General features: G+C 40.0%; 1 protein-coding gene and 1 pseudogene across 1 annotated transcript in view; one reads left to right on the forward strand and one right to left on the reverse strand.

The window, feature by feature from the left end:
- The first annotated feature begins 596 nt into the window (after positions 1-596).
- LOC142660150 (uncharacterized) lies at positions 597-1,933 on the forward strand (annotated as a pseudogene).
- Positions 1,934-5,630: 3,697 nt separating this feature from the next.
- The window catches only part of AHNAK (AHNAK nucleoprotein), a 67,737-nt gene continuing 50,819 nt past the window's right edge, over positions 5,631-22,548 (reverse strand). The window contains exon 5 of the mRNA XM_075837311.1: positions 5,631-22,536. Within this exon, the coding sequence (XP_075693426.1) occupies positions 6,532-22,536 (16,005 nt within the window). The 3' untranslated portion in view covers positions 5,631-6,531. The remainder of the gene's footprint in view (positions 22,537-22,548) is intronic.

Raw genomic sequence — 22,548 nt, forward strand, 5'->3', positions numbered from 1 at the left:
TGCTGTTGTCATCGTTGGGGAATTTGAAAAAAAATCGGGATATTGTGCTGCAGAAGCGTGATAATCAACTGCAGAGAGTTTCTGAAACACATCCATCATATGACGCACTTCAGTACCCACTAAACTTTTGGCAAGGCGAAGACGGATACAATATTCAAATCTTCCAAACAAATCCAAGTACCGGAAATGTTACCGCCAGGAAAAGAGTTTCGTCCATGACCTTCTACGCCTATCGAATTATGATGCGGGCGAGCCATTCAAATCACCTGTTGATGTGCTGAAATCTTTTCCATCAGTTTTTGGTTGATATGCATGCCAAAATCGAAATGGAGCGACTTCGCTTCATCCGTTTCAATCAGAAGGCACTTCGCGCTGAAAGCTATATCCACTTTCGAGGTGCTGTCGTCAAGGATGGAAACACGAGCAATTTTGGTCAGATGGTTATCTTGCCTTCCAGCTTCACAGGGAGCCCTCGACATATGCACGAATACACTCAAGACCCCATGACACATGTGCGAAAATACGGAAGGCCTGACCTGTTTATTACTTTTACATGGAAATTAATTCGCTAAGAGCTCTTGCCAGAATAATCGGCGACTGATAGACACGATCTGGTAGCCCGAGTCTTTCGACGAAAGGTTATCAAGTTCATGAATGTCCTCACGAAGGACAAGGTATTTGGAGAAACTCAATGCTTCAAGTACACAATCGAATGGCAAAAACAATGTTTGCCTCAGACACATATACTAATCTGGCTGAAAGAGAAGATCCGACCAAATCAGATTGATTCTGTCATTAGTGCAGAGATCCCAAATGCACAAGAAGATCAAAAGCTATTCGACATCATCATGAAGAACATGGTCCATGGACCATGTGGAAGACTGAATCCAAACTCCCCATGCATGAAAAATGGCTTCTGTACAAAGAGATTCCCAAGACAGCTGATCCATGAAACTCAGTCTGGAGATGATGGTTATCCACTTTATCGCAGAAGAAAAGTGGGAGAAGGCGGGATCACTGCATTGATGAAGATGAAGATTGGCAATAGTTACCAGGAATTCGGGGTTGACAACAGATGGATTGTACCCTACTCGCCATTTCTTTCCAAGACCTTTCAATCTCATGTCAATGTTGACTATTGCAACGGAGTTAAGGCGATCAAGTACATCTGCAAATATGTCAACAAAGGATCGGATCAAGCAGCATTTGGCTTGGAAAGACAAAGAAGAATAACTGATGAAATCAATCGCCAAGAAAGACAAGAAAGAACAATTGATGAAATTGATCGCTTCCAAACTGGATGTTACATCAGTAGCAACGAGGCTGTATGGCGCATTTTGGACTTTCCAATTCACTACGCTATCCAACGGTAGATCATCTCAATGTCCACTTGGAAAATGGACAGAGAGTCTACTTCGCTGAGGAAACTGCTGCACAACAAGTTTTGCAGCCCAAAGACACCACGCTGACAGCATTCTTCAAGCTTTGCCAACAAGATGACTTTGCAACGACACTCCTATACTGCGATGTTCCAAAGTATTATGCGTGGAATAAATCTACAAGAGTTTTCAAGCGAAGAGTCCAAGGAACACCAGTTGAAGATCATGTTGGAATCAAGTCAAGTGATGCTCTTGGCAGAGTCTACACAGTGCACCCAAACAACCACGAGTGCTTCTTCCTCCGGTTGCTTCTTCACACAGTAGCAGGCCCGACATCGTTTTTTAGCCTCAAGACTGTTGGCGACCATGTTTGTACAACCTATCAGCAAGCATGTCAAGAAAGGGGACTACTTGAGAGTGATTTTTATTGGGACAAGACTTTAGAAGAAGCAGAAACCTGCCAATTACCAGCAAGCTTACGAAACCTATTTGCTGTCATACTCACGACATGTGGACCATCCAAGTCACTTGAACTGTGGGAAAAGTACAAATAACACCTCTCGGAGGATGTTCTTCTGCAAGCACGATGGCAAAACCCGGGACTCCAATTGGAAAGCTGTACTCCGCAAATGTTCAACATGTCATTGATCCTACTTGAAGAAAAGACCCTCATGATGGTTGGAAAGAGACTTGAGCAACTGGGACTTCCCGCGACGGAAAGGAACAACGATGAAAGACTTGGACGGGAATTGCTTCGAGAAACAAGCTATGACATGAGCGCTCTGGAGACTTATCTTGCAACGAATTAACTTCTTTTGGTTGCTGACCAAACGACGGCATACAATCAGATCTTGGACATGGTTGTTAAAAACACCGGTGGTATTGTCTTCTTGGATGCTCCTGGTGGAACAGGAAAGACGTTTGTCATAAACCTGTTGTTGGCAAAGATCCAACAACAATCCAGGATTACTCTCGCTGTTGCTTCCCCAGGCATTGCGGCAACATTGCTTGATGGTGGCAGAACTGCCCATTCAGCGTTCAAATTACAGCTCAGCTTGACTCGAGATGGGTCTCCTGTTTGTAACATCAGCAAAGGTACTGGTGTTACAAATGTCCTGCAAGAATGTTTGATGATTGTCTGGGATGAATGCACGATGGCACACACGTTGGCGCTTGGAGCTCTGGATCGAACTCTGAAGGACTTGCGTGGAAACAATACAGTCATGGGAGGTGTCGTTTTGGTGTTGGCCGGTGATTTCCATCAGACGTTGCCTATTGTTCCAAAGGGAACATCAGCAGACGAATTGAAAGCTTGCTTGAAGCAGTTGGTGTTGTGGAGGCATGTGAAGAAGATGAGTCTGACTACCAATATGCGAGTTCATCTGCATGGAGATGCCACAGCTGGTGAGTTTGCCAGCAGAATACTCAATCTGGGGAATGGAGATGTTCAAGTTGACAATGGGACGGATCTGATCAGCTTCCATGATGATTTCACAAATTTTCCCAAGTCGGTGGAAGAGCTTACAAACAGTGTCTTTCCCAACATCGCCTTCAAATACAGAGATCATGAATGGTTATGTCATTGGGCAATACTGGCTCCAAAGAATGATTCTGTCAACACCATCAATCATCAAATTTAAATGACTCTGCCATGTCAAGAAAAGCTGTACAAGTCCACGACACAATTTTTGACCCCGATCAGGCGGTGTACTATCTGACAGAATTTCTCAACTCTCTCGAGCCGCCTGGCTTACCTGCCCATCTATTGATGTTGAAGGTTAGCTCACCTATCATGCTGTTGAGAAACATTGACGCTCCGAAACTTTACAAAGGGACGAGGCTGTGTGTCAAGAAGTTGATGGATCACATCATCGAGGCCACCATACTAACAGGATGTGTCAAGGGGGAAGTTGTCTTTATTCCTCGCATTCCCGTTGCTCCAAATGATGTTCCTTTCAAGTTCAAGCGGCAACAGTTCCCAGTACGCTTAGCCTTCGCAATGACAATTAACAAGGCTCAAGGTCAATCCCTGAAAGTGGCAGGAGTACACTTCAAAGTCCCTGTTTTTCCCATGGGCAACTATATGTTGCTTGCTCCAGAGTCGGCACTGGAAAGAATCTCTACATCAAGGCACCGGATCAAAAGACAAAAAACATTGTTTACAAGAAAGCGTTGGAATAGAAACATGCAGTCCTAAATCAACACTATATAAATCTGTAATGGATATTTTGCTTCATCTCTTTCTTTTATGCTTCCAATAAGATTATTTACACTCTCTAGCAATTAAATTCATATCGAGACGTAGCGATATAAATTCATACTGAGAGGTATTTTAATAGTGAGCTTTTACTCTATCTATACCGTAAGTCAACCTCCCGAGCAACGCCGGGTATAAAAGCTAGTACGATCATATTCAGCACCTGTGTGTCCATTGTCACATTTATAGGGACGATGTTGTCCTGTACCTTTTATAGTTCATACTGCTGAAAACGAACTTTCTTTTTTAATAAAACTAGCTTAAAAAAATATACATTTAGCAAGGCGAAAACAGATGTGCCTCTCTAATGGGCCAGAGAATAAAACGTTTTCTGGGAGTGCTCCTTTAAGTTTACATTCAACTAAAATTCCTAAGTACTTTTCCATGTCAGGGTTACTTACTGTTTTCCCATTTAGTATGTAATGATGACATGCACTTTTTCTTCCCAAGTGCATAACCTTACATGTATCAGTGTTAGGCCCCATGAGCACGACCGTAAAACCGTCTAATTGCAGACCGAAATTCCGGACGCATTCACTTCTATTGTTCACGGACACCTTCCCGTTTAGATCTTATGGGAAGGTGTCCGGGCTGTAGAACTATACCACAAAAGATAGGACATGTCCTATCTTTTTTGCTTTTTATGGTCCGTGCTCCCATACTTTGTATAGGAGCACCGGCTGAGAACGCAGGTGACTGTCCGAGGCCGTCGGTGGCTGGCCGTGCCTGCAATCGCGGCCCGTGATTACGGGCACGGCTGTGTGCATGAGGCCTTAAACCTCATTTGCCACTTCTCTGCCCAAGCCTCCATCTTATCCAGATCCATCTGTAACAGAATATTGTTCTTATTTGTGTTAATAACTTTACAGAGTTTATCATCATATGCAAAAACAAAAACTTTACTGTCAAATTCTTCTATGAGGTCATTAATATATTAAGCAGAATAGGGCCCAATACTGACCGCTGTCATACCCCACTAGTAACGGTCAGCTAATCTGAGTATGCACCGTTATAACCACCCTGTTTCCTACCACGGACTCAGTTGTTTACCCACATTTTTCCTAAATCCCAGCATTCTCTTTTTATGTACCAATCTTTTATGTGGTACATTATTGAATGGCAATCCTAGTCCCATTTCATCTGATGGAGTGACTACAGTGATCATAACTGCATGATTCACTTGTTGAAGGCTGAAAGCACACTGGCAGTCTCTAATGCAGTGTTTTGGTTGTGTTTTTTTTTTTTTTAGCAAAGCACAGGAACGCATAATAAAGAAAGGAGAGCCATCTGTGTTTCTTTTAACTTTTTCCTTCCTTTTGGATCCACTCCTGTGTTAGGCTAAAAAAAAACTGCAACAAAAACTGCATGCGTGAATCCAGTCTGATCCTATCATAAATCCTCTAGTACCATCACGGCCAATTACAAGAAAAAATATCTGACTTATTGATTTCTTTTCTTCTGGCAGTGGTAGACAAGTAGATATAGTAGCACTAGTCATAGCAACCTCTATAATTGAATGTCTTCTACTGAGAGTATTCTCACTTCTGACAATTTCGTTTGAAAAAAGTTTCAGTGTAGAGTGGAGTGCAGAGTCCTTTTCATATATAATCTAAATAAAACCACCTGTAAAGTGTAATTTGGGAGAAACTGATGCCCTTCATAACAAAGAGACAGTGTGTATTGCCTCATGCACACGACCGTTGTGCCACTCGGGCAGTTTTTGACGGCATCAGAGCGGCACCCGATAGTCACCACGGACCCATACACTTTAGTGAATCGGGTCCATGTAAAATGATACGAGTCTCCGATCAGAGGAAAGATAGAACATGTTCTATCTTTCCTCGGATCACTGACGGGACTCGGGCGGCGCACGCGGTCGTGTGCATGAGGCGTATGTGTATGTCTGTGTGTGTGTACAAAACGCACCTGTGTGTATATATAAAGACAGGACAACTTGCAACAGAATATCAACACGTTATTTTTATAAAGGTTAGAAGCTTTATTTTGTATTGAACAATCAACCGTAACACAGTTCTTAATGAAGTGCTTACAGATTTCGGAAGTTAAACTGTTTATTTTAAATCATTTACTAGAAAGTAAAGCAAATCTTGTTTATGTCCAACAAAATACAAGCGGCAGTTTAGGTTTGACAATAGAAGAAATTCTTATAGTACAGGTGAAAAAAAAAAAAAAAAAGCATTGAACCAATGGTTGCTTATTGCAAGAATGTCCTTCTTTGTTGTAGATAAAAACAAAACAAAAAAAAAGGATGAAGAGGTTAATTTTAATCTTCAGCATATCTTCTGACCCATAAGAAATATTTTTACAATTTGAACAAATTTTAAAACATGGGACATCTTTAGAAACTTTGTTGATTGTGTCATTTTAAAGGACTAGAAAATACGAAAATTCTGTTAAAGCCATGATAATACACTTTTTTCAGATTAGATAAGCTTATATAGGTTTTCTGTTACAGTCCATGTTATTTCTAAGAATACCCTGAATTTCAGCAGTCCATGTGGTTCAATGCAATTTACAGTGTTTTATTCTTAATAAATCTGTTTGCAAAGCCCCACAAAAGAAAACAAACTGTAAAAGTTAAAAAAAAACAAATCTGGAAAAATATATTTCCATGTACAAAGTCTTAAAACTCCAACAGATCAATAAACCTTCCACAGCCAGTCATGTTTGCATGTAAAATTTGTTAGGTAGTGAAAGGATTAATGTGTGCATGGACTATTAGACAACTGATACTTTTGTCTGTATTTTATTTTATCACTTTTTGTATCTGTACTGTTCACTTAAAGAATTATCATTATATAAAGGCTGCAAAATGTATGTACAAACACACAGATATATATATTTATATACATGCTAGGTTTAAAAGGAAAAGTTTCACTTTTTCTTTGTAGCAACATTAAGTTCCACTTTAGGAAGACGGACACCTGCTTTTGTTGCACTGTCGTTGCTGGACGATGAGGACACTCTGGACTTACGGGAAGAGAGAGAAGCGCCACTTCCTTGAATGTTTTCATCATCACTTAATGTGACCTCATAAGAACCCTTTGATTTAGATCCCAAACCACCAAATGTACCAAATTTGATCTTAGAATGCTTTCCCTTCTTTTTACCCCCCTCTGCAGACAGTGAACCTTCTACTTCTAATGTGCCACTTGGGGAGGAGTGTGTTGATTCATCCTTCTCCTCACTTAAAGAGGAAGATCTGTGTCTTGTCTTTTTGCTGGTAAACAAGGAAAACTCATACTTTGAAGGCTTCTCTGCCTCAAAAGTAGCAGATCCCAGTCCCCCTTCAGCAGAGCCTAAACTGGCCTTTGAACTTTGAAGATCACCCTTTGACCCAGAAACTGAAACAAATGGGAGACTAGCATCCCCTTTTCCTTTGGATTTAAAGTTTAACTTGGGCATTTTTATTTTAGACTTTTTAATTTTGATGTCACTTTCTTCTAAATCCACATCTGCCTGACCAAATTTCGCAACCTGCAAATCTGCTGAAGGAAAGTCTACATCAACCCCTACCTCTCTTCCTGACAGTTCAGGTCCAGAAGATGTAAATTTGGGCATCAAAAGTTTGGGAAAGGTAATTTTACCAGCAGAACTGTCTAGATTCATATCGAACGGTTTCACATTCAACCCTCCTTCAACTTTAGGACCAGTCAGATCACCCCTTGCTTTTGTTCCTTCTATTCTTAGGCCATCTGACCCTTTTAAGTATCCTGCACCACTTGATAAGTCTCCTTTCAATTGTACACCTTGCCCATGAACATTAATTCCAGGAGCAGTGAATGTACTTACAGATGATGTCTGAAATGAAGGTCCTTTTATATTTAAGTCTGAAACTCCAGCTTTGCCAGAATAGTCAGCTTCTGGTCTAGATAGAGAAAATTCTCCTTTGGGTAACTTAACTTGGGGTCCTTGCAATTGTGGACCAGACAATCCTACCTGAGGCAAATTAATCTGAGTGCCAATACCTTTCACATTAATACCTGGTATATCAACTCCAGAGGAACCTCTAAAATCTCCCTCAATATTTGGTCCTTTAAAACGCATGTCAATGTCTGACCCAGATACTTTTGGAAAAGTGATGTCAGCTGCAGGTGTTGTGATGGAAGGGCCTTGGATACTGGCATCAAGCTTTGGATTTTTGAATTTCGTATCAAAATTAACATCGGATCCAGCTGAAATGCCCGAAATACCAAATTCTGGCATTTTAATTTTGCCACTTGACCCAGAAATGTCTATATTGGGGGGATTTACTGCAAAATTTACAGAGCCTACTTTATCAGCTTTAACTTTTGGTCCCTTCAAATTCACATCAATTTCTGGAGCAGAAATTTTGGGTGCAAATTTGTCAATGGCAACATTGGGTAACGCACTGTCAATGCTCATTGTACCAGTTTTTAAATCTAGGCTAGTGGTTGCCATATCAATTTTCGGGCTAGAGAGATCAACATTTCCTTTAGAAAGTGAAAGATCTGCATCTGGCACCTCTACCTTTGGGCCTGACATACTGAAACCTGGAAGTTTAAATTTCGTTTTTTTCATCTTTAAATCAGGACCTTCAATGCTAACTCCTGAAGCCATTAAGTCAGCTTCTGGCATCTTTGCTCCACTACCAATATCTAAATTTGGAGTCTTTACATCTGCTTTTGGGCTTTGAAGAGAGCCATCTCCTTTCAATTTTGGAGACTTTATATCAAACTCCACATCAGGGAAATGAATTTTTCCAAATAATGGTTTTCGTGATTTGGGCGCTTTTAAACCAATCTCTGTCTTTTTTCCTGCATCTCCATCTGACACATTTAAATCAACATCAGGTGCATTAAGATTTATGTCACTATCTAGATCAGGTGTACTTACATCAAAACCACCCTTTTTGCCTTTTATTTTTGGCCCACTCATGTGAATTTTTGGCATTTTAAATTTTCCCTTTTTCCCCTTACCACCAACACTTACTTCAGGCATGTCTGATTCAAAATTTACCTCAGGAACAGCAATATCTACAGAAGGGGCTTTGACTTCTGCTTTAGGTGACTTAATGCCAAAACCAAACTTTGGTTTCTTAAATTTTGGTGCTTTCAAATTACCCTCCGCTACGTCAATATCTACATCAATTCCTGGGATTTTTAGCTCACCTTCTAATTTTTTTCCAGTGACATCAAGATCGCCTTTCAAATTTGGAACCTTCATATTTAGATCTCCTTCTAGCTTTGAAACAGAGAGATCTCCTTCCCCCTTAATTTTGGGTCCCTTCAAACTTATTTCTGGCATGGACACTTCTGATAGGGCTAAATCTCCAGATATAGCAACATTTCCTTTGTGTGAGCCAACATCTACATCAAGCCCCCCTTTTGGTCCAGAGATATCAAATTTGGGCAGTTTAAATTTAGGCATTTTAAGCTTTCCTTCTGAGCCTTTCAAATGTACATCTGGTACCTGCAAGTCAACATCTGGAGACTCGGTATTCAATTCTGGACGCTTAATATTAAAATTAGGACCTTTCAAGTCTCCTTCAAATTTAGGGCCTTTCAGATTAAGATCAACATCAGGCATGGACATTTTTGGAAGATGCATTGATGGCATCTTAAACTTAGGACCTTTGACTTTTCCATCAATGTCTATTTTAGGAGCATCTAAGTCAACTTCTGGGCCCTTGATATCAACTTTGGGTCCTTTCAGATCTCCCTCAACTTTTGCACCTTTCACATTTAAGTCAAAATCTGGCATGGATACCTGTGGTAAATTGAAATTCATTGATGGCATCTTTAGATTTGGACCTTTCCACTTCCCTTCTGGGCCCTCAAGATCAATATCAGGTGCATGAATGTCTACATTTGGACCGCATATATCAACTTCTCCTTTGGGTAAGCTAGCATCTACATCAAGTCCTTCCATTTTTGGCCCTGACATACCAAATTTGGGCATTTTAAACTTAGGCATTTTAAACTTTCCGTCTGGGTCTTTTACACTAATATCCGGGGCCCCTATTTCAATGTCTGGACCTTCAACATCAATATTGGGACCTTTCAAATCTCCTTGAAATTTAGGGCCTTTCAGATTAAGATCAACATCAGGCATGGACATTTTTGGAAGATGCATTGATGGCATCTTAAACTTAGCACCTTTGACTTTTCCATCAATGTCTATTTCAGGAGCATCTAAGTCAACTTCTGGGCCCTTGATATTAACTTTGGGTCCTTTCAAATCTCCCTCAACTTTTGCACCTTTCAGATTTAAGTCAAAATCTGGCATGGATACTTTTGGTAAATTGAAATTCATTGATGGCATCTTTAGATTTGGACCTTTCCACTTCCCTTCTGGGCCCTCAATATCAATATCAGGTGCATGAATATCTACATTTGGACCACATATATCAACTTCTCCTTTGGGTAAGCTAGCATCTACATCAAGTCCTTCCATTTTTGGCCCTGACATACCAAATTTGGGCATTTTAAACTTAGGCATTTTAAACTTTCCTTCTGGGTCTTCTACACTAATATCTGGGGCCCCTATTTCGATGTCTGGACCTTCAACATCAATATTGGGACCTTTCAAATCTCCTTGAAATTTAGGGCCTTTCAGATTAAGATCAACATCAGGCATGGACATTTTTGGAAGATGCATTGATGGCATCTTAAACTTAGGACCTTTGACTTTTCCATCAATGTCTATTTCAGGAGCATCTAAGTCAACTTCTGGGCCCTTGATATCAACTTTGGGTCCTTTCAAATCTCCCTCAACTTTTGCACCTTTCAGATTTAAGTCAAAATCTGGCATGGATACTTTTGGTAAATTGAAATTCATTGACGGCATCTTTAGATTTGGACCTTTCCACTTCCCTTCTGGGCCCTCAATATCAATATCAGGTGCATGAATATCTACATTTGGACCGCATATATCAACTTCTCCTTTGGGTAAGCTAGCATCTACATCAAGTCCTTCCATTTTTGGCCCTGACATACCAAATTTGGGCATTTTAAACTTAGGCATTTTAAACTTTCCTTCTGGGTCTTTTACACGAATATCCGGGGCCCCTATTTCAATGTCTGGACCTTCAACATCAATATTGGGACCTTTCAAATCCCCTTGAAATTTAGGGCCTTTCAGATTAAGATCAACGTCAGGCATGGACATTTTTGGAAAATGCATTGATGGCATCTTAAACTTAGGACCTTTGACTTTTCCATCAATGTCTATTTCAGGAGCATCCAAGTCAACTTCTGGGCGCTTGATATTAACTTTGGGTCCTTTCAAATCTCCCTCAACTTTTGCACCTTTCAGATTTAAGTCAAAATCTGGCATGGATACTTTTGGTAAATTGAAATTCATTGATGGCATCTTTAGATTTGGACCTTTCCACTTCCCTTCTGGGCCCTCAATATCAATATCAGGTGCATGAATATCTACATTTGGACCGCATATATCAACTTCTCCTTTGGGTAAGCTAGCATCTACAGCAAGTCCTTCCATTTTTGGCCCTGACATACCAAATTTGGGCATTTTAAACTTAGGCATTTTGAACTTTCCTTCTGGGTCTTTTACACTAATATCCGGGGCCCCTATTTCAATGTCTGGACCTTCAACTTCAATATTGGGACCTTTCAAATCTCCTTGAAATTTAGGGCCTTTCAGATTAAGATCAACATCAGGCATGGACATTTTTGGAAGATGCATTGATGGCATCTTAAACTTAGGACCTTTGACTTTTCCATCAATGTCTATTTCAGGAGCATCTAAGTCAACTTCTGGGCCCTTGATATCAACTTTGGGTCCTTTCAAATCTCCCTCAACTTTTGCACCTTTCAGATTTAAGTCAAAATCTGGCATGGATACTTTTGGTAAATTGAAATTCATTGATGGCATCTTTAGATTTGGACCTTTCCACTTCCCTTCTGGGCCCTCAATATCAATATCAGGTGCATGAATATCTACATTTGGACCGCATATATCAACTTCTGCTTTGGGTAAGCTAGCATCCACATCAAGTCCTTCCATTTTTGGCCCTGACATACCAAATTTGGGCATTTTAAACTTAGGCATTTTAAACTTTCCTTCTGGGTCTTTTACACTAATATCTGGGGCCCCTATTTCAATGTCTGGACCTTCAACATCAATATTGGGACCTTTCAAATCTCCTTGAAATTTAGGGCCTTTCAGATTAAGATCAACATCAGGCATGGACATTTTTGGAAGATGCATTGATGGCATCTTAAACTTAGGACCTTTGACTTTTCCATCAATGTCTATTTCAGGAGCATCGAAGTCAACTTCTGGGCCCTTGATATCAACTTTGGGTCCTTTCAAATCTCCCTCAACGTTTGCACCTTTCAGATTTAAGTCAAAATCTGGCATGGATACTTTTGGTAAATTGAAATTCATTGATGGCATCTTTAGATTTGGACCTTTCCACTTCCCTTCTGGGCCCTCAATATCAATATCAGGTGCATGAATATCTACATTTGGACCGCATATATCAACTTCTCCTTTTGGTAAGCTAGCATCCACATCAATTCCTTCCATTTTTGGCCCTGACATACCAAATTTGGGCATTTTAAACTTAGGCATTTTAAACTTTCCGTCTGTGTCTTTTACACTAATATCCGGGGCCCCTATTTCAATGTCTGGACCTTCAACTTCAACATTGGGACCTTTCAAATCTCCTTGAAATTTAGGGCCTTTCAGATTAAGATCAACATCAGGCATGGACATTTTTGGAAGATGCATTGATGGCATCTTAAACTTAGGACCTTTGACTTTTCCATCAATGTCTATTTCAGGAGCATCTAAGTCAACTTCTGGGCCCTTGATATCAACTTTGGGTCCTTTCAAATCTCCCTCAACTTTTGCACCTTTCAGATTTAAGTCAAAATCTGGCATGGATACTTTTGGTAAATTGAAATTCATTGATGGCATCTTTAGATTTGGACCTTTCCACTTCCCTTCTGGGCCCTCAATATCAATATCAGGTGCATGAATATCTACATTTGGACCAAATATATCAACTTCTCCTTTTGGTAAGCTAGCATCCACATCAAGTCCTTCCATTTTTGGCCCTGACATACCAAATTTGGGCATTTTAAACTTAGGCATTTTAAACTTTCCGTCTGGGTCTTTTACACTAATATCCGGGGCCCCTATTTCAATGTCTGGACCTTCAACATCAATATTGGGACCTTTCAAATCTCCTTGAAATTTAGGGCCTTTCAGATTAAGATCAACATCAGGCATAGACATTTTTGGAAGATGCATTGATGGCATCTTAAACTTAGGACCTTTGACTTTTCCATCAATGTCTATTTCAGGAGCATCTAAGTCAACTTCTGGGCCCTTGATATCAACTTTGGGTCCTTTCAAATCTCCCTCAACTTTTGCACCTTTCAGATTTAAGTCAAAATCTGGCATGGATACTTTTGGTAAATTGAAATTCATTGATGGCATCTTTAGATTTGGACCTTTCCACTTCCCTTCTGGGCCCTCAATATCAATATCAGGTGCATGAATATCTACATTTGGACCGCATATATCAACTTCTCCTTTTGGTAAGCTAGCATCCACATCAAGTCCTTCCATTTTTGGCCCTGACATACCAAATTTGGGCATTTTAAACTTAGGCATTTTAAACTTTCCGTCTGGGTCTTTTACACTAATATCCGGGGCCCCTATTTCAATGTCTGGACCTTCAACATCAATATTGGGACCTTTCAAATCTCCTTGAAATTTAGGGCCTTTCAGATTAAGATCAACATCAGGCATGGACATTTTTGGAAGATGCATTGATGGCATCTTAAACTTAGGACCTTTGACTTTTCCATCAATGTCTATTTCAGGAGCATCTAAGTCAACTTCTGGGCCCTTGATATCAACTTTGGGTCCTTTCAAATCTCCCTCAACTTTTGCACCTTTCAGATTTAAGTCAAAATCTGGCATGGATACTTTTGGTAAATTGAAATTCATTGATGGCATCTTTAGATTTGGACCTTTCCACTTCCCTTCTGGGCCCTCAATATCAATATCAGGTGCATGAATATCTATATTTGGACCGCATATATCAACTTCTGCTTTGGGTAAGCTAGCATCCACATCAAGTCCTTCCATTTTTGGCCCTGACATACCAAATTTGGGCATTTTAAACTTAGGCATTTTAAACTTTCCTTCTGGGTCTTTTACACTAATATCTGGGGCCCCTATTTCAATGTCTGGACCTTCAACATCAATATTGGGACCTTTCAAATCTCCTTGAAATTTAGGGCCTTTCAGATTAAGATCAACATCAGGCATGGACATTTTTGGAAGATGCATTGATGGCATCTTAAACTTAGGACCTTTGACTTTTCCATCAATGTCTATTTCAGGGGCATCCAAGTCAATTTCTGGTCCCTTGATATCAACTTTGGGTCCTTTCAAATCTCCCTCAACTTTTGCACCTTTCAGATTTAAGTCAAAATCAGGCATGGATACTTTTGGTAAATTGAAATTCATTGATGGCATCTTTAGATTTGGACCTTTCCACTTCCCTTCTGGGCCCTCAATATCAATATCAGGTGCATGAATATCTACATTTGGACCGCATATATCAACTTCTCCTTTGGGTAAGTTAGCATCTACATCAAGTCCTTCCATTTTTGGCCCTGACATACCAAATTTGGGCATTTTAAATTTAGGCATTTTAAACTTTCCTTCTGGGTCATTTACACTAATATCCGGGGCCCCTATTTCAATGTCTGGACCTTCAACATCAATAGTGGGACCTTTCAAATCTCCTTGAAATTTAGGGCCTTTCAGATTAAGATCAACATCAGGCATGGACATTTTTGGAAGATGCATTGATGGCATCTTAAACTTAGGACCTTTGACTTTGCCATCAATATCTATATCTGGTGCCTCCACATTAGGGCTATTGATGTCAATTTTAGGTTCTTTGAAATCTCCTTCAAATTTAGGTCCTTTCAAATTTAATTCTACATCTGGTACTGACACTTTGGGGCTTGTTATGTTTAATGATGGCATTTTAAATTTGGGAGATTTACCCTTTGCTTCTAAATTAGGAATGTCCACATCAGGTCCGCTAACATCAATCTCAGTTTTTGGAACCTTCACGTCAACACTGGCTGCTTGTGCCTTGCTACCTGAAAAGTTAAATTTTGGCAGTCTGAATTTAGACTTTTTAACCTTTGCCTCAGGTAGATTGATGTCTACTTCAGGCAACCCAACACCTAATGCTGGTCCTTTAAGACTTCCTCCCTTTGCTGTAACATCTAGGTCAGCTCTAACTTTTGGACCTTTCAGATTAAGATCTACATCAGGCATTGATGCACTTGGTTTTGAAAATCCCCACGATGGTAATTTAAATTTAGACCCTTTAACTTTACCCTCTGGCAATTCAGCAGATAATGAAGGGCTTGATAGCTCTAATTCAGGACCTTTAATTTCAATCTTTGGATCCTTTATATCTGCTTCAATCTTTTTATCAGGAATATCTATTCCCCCCTTTAATTTGGGTCCTTTTACATTGAGATCTAGGTCAGGCATGGAAACATGTGGTAAGCTTAAGTTAACTGATGGCATTTTCATTTTTGGACCGGTTAGCTTTCCTTCTGGGATTTGAACTCCTACCTCTGGTGTTTTTACATTCACTTTTGGTCCAGACAAATCAACATCTACACCAGATCCCTCTGCAGAGGTGCCTGAGAAGCCAAACTTTGGCATTTTAAATCTTGGCATTTTTAATTTTCCTTCAGGTCCTTCTAGGTTACCACTGGGTACTTCAAGATCAAACTCTGCATCTTTCAAATCTCCCTCTAGTTTAGGGAGTTTAATATCAGCATTTCCCCCTTCAATATCAGCTCCTGCTTTCAATTTGGGTCCCTTCAAATTAAGATCAATATCAGGCATAGAAATCTTTGGCATATTAAAATCCAATGACGGCATCTTCATTTTTGGAGCTTTAAATTTGCCTTCAGGGCCTTCAATATCGACCTCTGGAGCTTTTACAATCACAGCTGGCTTTTTTATGTCTACTTCCACGTTTGGGGTAGAAATATCAGCTTCCCCACTCTTCCACTTAGGGCCTTTCATATTCAGATCCAAATCTGGCAAAGACATTTTAGGTAAATTAAAATTCATTGATGGCATTTTAAATTTTGAGCCTTTCACTTTACCGTCTGCGCCATCAATATCTATATCTGGTCCAGAAACTTCAAGGTCAGCTTTTGGAATAAAAATATCCCCTGTGCCTTCAGCATTTGGTCCAGAAAAGCCAAAATTTGGCATTTTAAATTTAGGAATTTTTACCTTTCCTTCTGGACTTTCAACATCAATATCTGGCACTCCTATATCCAACTCTGGACCCTTTAAATCTCCTTCTATTTTTGGTAATGCAAAATCAGTTTTTCCTTTCCAGTTTGGACCTTTTAGATTCAAGTCAAAATCAGGCATGGACATTTTTGGTAAATTTGCTGAAGGCATCTTGAATTTTGAACCTTTTACTTTCCCATCAAAGTCTATATCTGGAGCTTCTAGGTCTACCTCTGGTGCCTTAATGTCAACTTTAGGGCCTTTTACATCTGCTTCTAACTTGGGGCCTTTCAAATTCAAATCAGGCATGGACATTTTGGGAAGATTTACTGTAGGCATCTTGAATTTTGGACCTTTTACTTTGCCATCAAAGTCTACATCTGGGGCTTCTAGGTCTACCTCTGGTGCCTTAATGTCAACTTTAGGGCCTTTTACATCTGCTTCTAACTTGGGGCCTTTCAAATTCAAATCAGGCATGGACATTTTTGGAAGATTTACTGAAGGCATCTTGAATTTCGAACCTTTTACTTTGCCATCAAAGTCCACATCTGGGGCTTCTAGGTCTACCTCTGGTGCCTTAATGTCAACTTTAGGGCCTTTTACATCTGCTTCTAACTTGGGGCCTTTCAAATTCAAATCAGGCATGGACATTTTGGGAAGATTTACTGTAGGCATCTTGAATTTTGGACCTTTTACTTTGCCATCAAAGTCTACATCTGGGGCTTCTAGGTCTACCTCTGGTGCCTTAATGTCAACTTTAGGGCCTTTTACATCTGCTTCTAACTTGGGGCCTTTCAAATTCAAATCAGGCATGGACATTTTTGGAAGATTTACTGAAGGCATCTTGAATTTCGAACCTTTTACTTTGCCATCAAAGTCCACATCTGGGGCTTCTAGGTCTACCTCTGGTGCCTTAATGTCAACTTTAGGGCCTTTTACATCTGCTTCTAACTTGGGGCCTTTCAAATTCAAATCAGGCATGGACATTTTGGGAAGATTTACTGTAGGCATCTTGAATTTTGGACCTTTTACTTTGCCATCAAAGTCTACATCTGGGGCTTCTAGGTCTACCTCTGGTGCCTTAATGTCAACTTTAGGGCCTTTTACATCTGCTTCTAGCTTGGGGCCTTTCAAATTCAAATCAGGCATGGACATTTTTGGAAGATTTACTGAAGGCATCTTGAATTTTGGACCTTTTACTTTGCCATCAAAGTCTATGTCTGGGGCTTCTAGGTCTACCTCTGGTGCCTTAATGTCAACCTTAGGGGCTTTTACATCTGCTTCTAACTTGGGGCCTTTCAAATTCAAATCAGGCATGGACATTTTGGGAAGATTTACTGAAGGCATCTTGAATTTTGGACCTTTTACGTTCCCATCAAAGTCTAGGTCTGGGGCTTCTAGATCTACCTCTGGGGCCTTAATGTCAACTTTAGGGCCTTTTACATCTCCCCCTAACTTGGGGCCTTTCAAATTCAAATCAGGCATGGACATTTTGGGAAGATTTACTGAAGGCATCTTGAATTTTGGACCTTTTACTTTGCCATCAAAGTCTACATCTGGGTATTCTAGGTCTACCTCTGGTGCCTTAATGTCAACTTTAGGGCCTTTTACATCTGCTTCTAACTTGGGGCCTTTCAAATTCAAATCAGGCATAGACATTTTGGGAAGATTTACTGAAGGCATCTTGAATTTTGGACCTTTTACATTCCCATCAAAGTCTATGTCTGGGGCTTCTAGATCTACCTCTGGGGCCTTAATGTCAACTTTAGGGCCTTTTACATCTCCCCCTAACTTGGGGCCTTTCAAATTCAAATCAGGCATGGACATTTTGGGAAGATTTACTGAAGGCATCTTGAATTTTGGACCTTTTACTTTCCCATCAAAGTCGACATCTGGGGCTTCTAGGTCTACCTCTGGTGCCTTAATGTCAACTTTAGGGCCTTTTACATCTGCTTCTAACTTGGGGCCTTTCAAATTCAAATCAGGCATGGACATTTTGGGAAGATTTACTGAAGGCATCTTGAATTTTGAACCTTTTACGTTCCCATCAAAGTCTATATCTGGGGCTTCTAGGTCTACCTCTGGTGCCTTAATGTCAACTTTAGGGCCTTTTACATCTGCTTCTAACTTGGGGCCTTTCAAATTCAAATCAGGCATGGACATTTTGGGAAGATTTACTGAAGGCATCTTGAATTTTGAACCTTTTACTTTCCCATCAAAGTCTACATCTAGGGCTTCTAGGTCTACCTCTGGTGCCTTAATGTCAACTTTAGGGCCTTTTACATCTGCTTCTAACTTGGGGCCTTTCAAATTCAAATCAGGCATGGACATTTTGGGAAGATTTACTGAAGGCATCTTGAATTTTGAACCTTTTACTTTGCCATCAAAGTCTACATCTAGGGCTTCTAGGTCTACCTCTGGTGCCTTAATGTCAACTTTAGGGCCTTTTACATCTGCTTCTAACTTGGGGCCTTTCAAATTCAAATCAGGCATGGACATTTTGGGAAGATTTACTGAAGGCATCTTGAATTTTGGACCTTTTACTTTCCCATCAAAGTCTACATCTGGGGCTTCTAGGTCTACCTCTGGTGCCTTAATCTCAACTTTAGGGCCTTTTACATCTGCTTCTAACTTGGGGCCTTTCAAATTCAAATCAGGCATGGACATTTTGGGTAGATTTACTGAAGGCATCTTGAATTTTGAACCTTTTACTTTCCCATCAAAGTCTACATCTGGGGTTTCTAGGTCTACCTCTGGTGCCTTAATGTCAACTTTAGGGCCTTTTACATCTGCTTCTAACTTGGGGCCTTTCAAATTTAAATCAGGCATGGACATTTTGGGTAGATTTACTGAAGGCATCTTGAATTTTGAACCTTTTACTTTCCCATCAAAGTCTACATCTGGTGCTTCTAGGTCTACCTCTGGTGCCTTAATGTCAAGTTTAGGGCCTTTTACATCTCCCCCTAACTTGGGGCCTTTCAAATTCAAATCAGGCATGGACATTTTTGGAAGATTTACTGAAGGCATCTTGAATTTTGGACCTTTTACGTTCCCATCAAAGTCCACATCTGGGGCTTCTAGGTCTACCTCTGGTGCCCTAATGTCAACTTTAGGGCCTTTTACATCTACTTCTAACTTGGGGCCTTTCAAATTCAAATCAGGCATGGACATTTTGGGAATATTTATTGAAGGCATCTTGAATTTTGGACCTTTTACGTTCCCATCAAAGTCTATATCTGGGGCTTCTAGATCTACCTCTGGTGCCTTAATGTCAACTTTAGGGCCTTTTACATCTGCTTCTAACTTGGGGCCTTTCAAATTCAAATCAGGCATGGACATTTTGGGAAGATTTACTGAAGGCATCTTGAATTTTGAACCTTTTACTTTGCCATCAAAGTCTACATCTGGAGATTCTAGGTCTACCTCTGGTGCCTTAATGTCAACTTTAGGGCCTTTTACATCTGCTTCTAACTTGGGGCCCTTCAAATTTAAATCAGGCATGGACATTTTGGGTAGATTTACTGAAGGCATCTTGAATTTTGAACCTTTTACTTTCCCATCAAAGTCTACATCTGGTGCTTCTAGGTCTATCTCTGGTGCCTTAATGTCAAGTTTAGGGCCTTTTACATCTCCCCCTAACTTGGGGCCTTTCAAATTCAAATCAGGCATGGACATTTTTGGAAGATTTACTGAAGGCATCTTGAATTTTGGACCTTTTACGTTCCCATCAAAGTCCACATCTGGGGCTTCTAGGTCTACCTCTGGTGCCCTAATGTCAACTTTAGGGCCTTTTACATCTACTTCTAACTTGGGGCCTTTCAAATTCAAATCAGGCATGGACATTTTGGGAATATTTATTGAAGGCATCTTGAATTTTGGACCTTTTACGTTCCCATCAAAGTCTATATCTGGGACTTCTAGATCTACCTCTGGTGCCTTAATGTCAACTTTAGGGCCTTTTACATCTGCTTCTAACTTGGGGCCTTTCAAATTCAAATCAGGCATGGACATTTTGGGAAGATTTACTGAAGGCATCTTGAATTTCGAACCTTTTACTTTGCCATCCAAGTCTACATCTGGGGCTTCTAGGTCTACCTCTGGTGCCTTAATGTCAACTATGGGGCATTTCAGATCTCCTTCAATCCTGGGATCTTTCATATGAAGATCAAAATCAGGCTTGGAAGTCTTGGGCAGATTAAAATTCATTGAGGGCATTTTAAATTTGGAGCCTTTTACTTTAACATTAGGGGCAGAAACATCTATTGTTGGCCCAGACACATCAATATCAGCTTTAGGAATATTAGCTTCCAGTCCAGTAGATTCAACACTAGATCCTGAAAGACCAAACTTTGGCATTTTAAATTTGGGAATTTTTACTTTCCCATCTGGACCTTCCACAGCAACATCTGACATTTCTACATCAAACTCTGAACCCTTTAAGTCAACATTAAAACCCTTTTCCTTTGCTTCCACTTTGGGTAAGGAAACATCTGCTCCTACTTTCCAATTTGGGCCTCTCATGTTCAAATCAACATCAGGCATAGAGATTTTTGAAGAATCTACTGAAGGCATCGTGAATTTTGGTCCTTTTACTTTCCCGTCAAGGTCTACATCTGGAGCCTGAAGATCAATCTCTGGTACTTTACTTCTGCCACTGAGACCTTCAAAATTTACTTCTAATGTAGGATTTTTCAAATCAATTTCAGATTTTGGAAGTTGCACTGGTGGTACTTTAAATTTCAAACCTTCAACTTTTCCACCAATATTTAGGGTTTTAGCCTCCATGTCATCTGTGGGACTCTTAATGTTTACTTTAGACTTTGAAATATCTATTCCTTTAGGGCCTTTCAAAGTAAGGTCCATATCAGGTTCAGATATTTTTGGAAAAGAGACACTTGCACACGGCTTAGCTAGATCCCCTCCTTCAACATTCCCATACTGACTTTTGATGTCTAGTGCTGGAGTTTTCAAATCAAAATTGGGACCTTTCACATGTAGAGCACCTTTACCTACAATATCAGCTTGAGGGCCTGATAAATTGATCCCACCTTCTGGTTTCGATCCTGACACACCAAATTTGGGCAAGTTAAAACTTGGCATTTTCAGCCTTCCTTCTAAGCCTTCCGCATCTAGCATTTCTACATGTGCCTGTTGACCCTCAATGGAAACTTTTGAACCCTTAATTCCCACATATTTAGATTCTATGTTAACCTCTGGACTCCTAATACCAAGTTTTAAATCATGTTCAATACCTGAAATCTCAGTTTCCATCTTTCTACTAGAACCTTTAGTATCTATACTTACATTAGGTATGGACATTTTTGGTACATTACCACCACATGTCTCCATTTTACCCTCCAATAAAGTTGCTCCTCTAAGTTTCAAGTTAGGTTGAGTAATCCCTTCATTCTTTTCTGAGAAACCAAATTTTGGAACTTTAAATAAGGGTATGTTGACCTTCCCCACAGAGTCATCAAGTTCTATATTAGTTCCTTTCAAATTCACAATCGGTCCTGCTAAATTTACTTTTGTAGTCTTTGCTTTTCCTTCAAATTCTGGAGTGATTTCCACATTAGCACCAGCGGTTGCTAATCTATCTTGACTAGACTGGCTGAGCTTGAATTGGCTGTCAACTTTTGATCCCATAGATCCAAACTTCGGTATCTTAATGTCTTCACCAGGGAGCACTATTTCTACTGATCTACCACTTTTATCCTGACTTTGAATATCTATTTTAGGTGTTTGAATATCTCCGGTCATATTAATAAACTGGGATTGTGTAGAAGAAATGTTTATATCGGTTTCTGGTATTCTTACACTTGTGGTTGAGCTTCCAATTTTCAGACCCTCAGGCTTCTTTAAATCAAGCTGGGAACCCTTTGCTATTGTACTGGATGACTGGAAGCCAATTTTAGAAGTAACTGAAGTTGTGCCCTGACTTGGTTTGATATGCATAGCGGAATTATTATAATCAGCGCCTGTAAATCGAATGTCTTCAGAAATACCCATAAAATTAGGGCCTCTAAAACCAATATCATGTTCTGTTCCAAATCTGGACATTTTGACATCAACTTTCTTTTCATAACTCTGGAATTTTGGTCCAGAAACACTTATATCAGGAACATGCATGCCTAAAGAGGCTTGCCTACTAACTTGAGAATTAGCATTATTTTCACCTTCAGGAAATTCAAATTGTGCTCCGCTCTGTCCTTTATATGTCACAGTGGTGGTATGAACATTTAAAGAATCTCCTGGAAGTGGAACACTGTACTCTCCACTTGTCTGCAAGCTTTTCCCAGATACATCAATTCCAGGAATTCTGATTACGGTTTTACCTTCTTCGGTCTCCACACTCGTTTTTGAAATCTCAGTTATTTCATGACGAGGAATCTTGATTTTGTATTCAGGGCTACTTATATCAATCTCTTTTGAGTCTTTTGATCCTGTCACATCCACAGTATAAGCAGTGACTTTCCTGGTAACGGTGATGGTCCTTGTCTGGGTCTCTGGTTCTAGAGTCTCATCAGACTTCAGACGCGGCTTAATTTTTTTTGTGTAAATACGTCTGTATTCCTCATCATCTCCACTCTGTAAAAAAAA

This window comes from Rhinoderma darwinii, chromosome 9 (assembly GCF_050947455.1).
Source record: "Rhinoderma darwinii isolate aRhiDar2 chromosome 9, aRhiDar2.hap1, whole genome shotgun sequence".
In the NCBI taxonomy this organism is placed as follows: domain Eukaryota; kingdom Metazoa; phylum Chordata; class Amphibia; order Anura; family Rhinodermatidae; genus Rhinoderma; species Rhinoderma darwinii.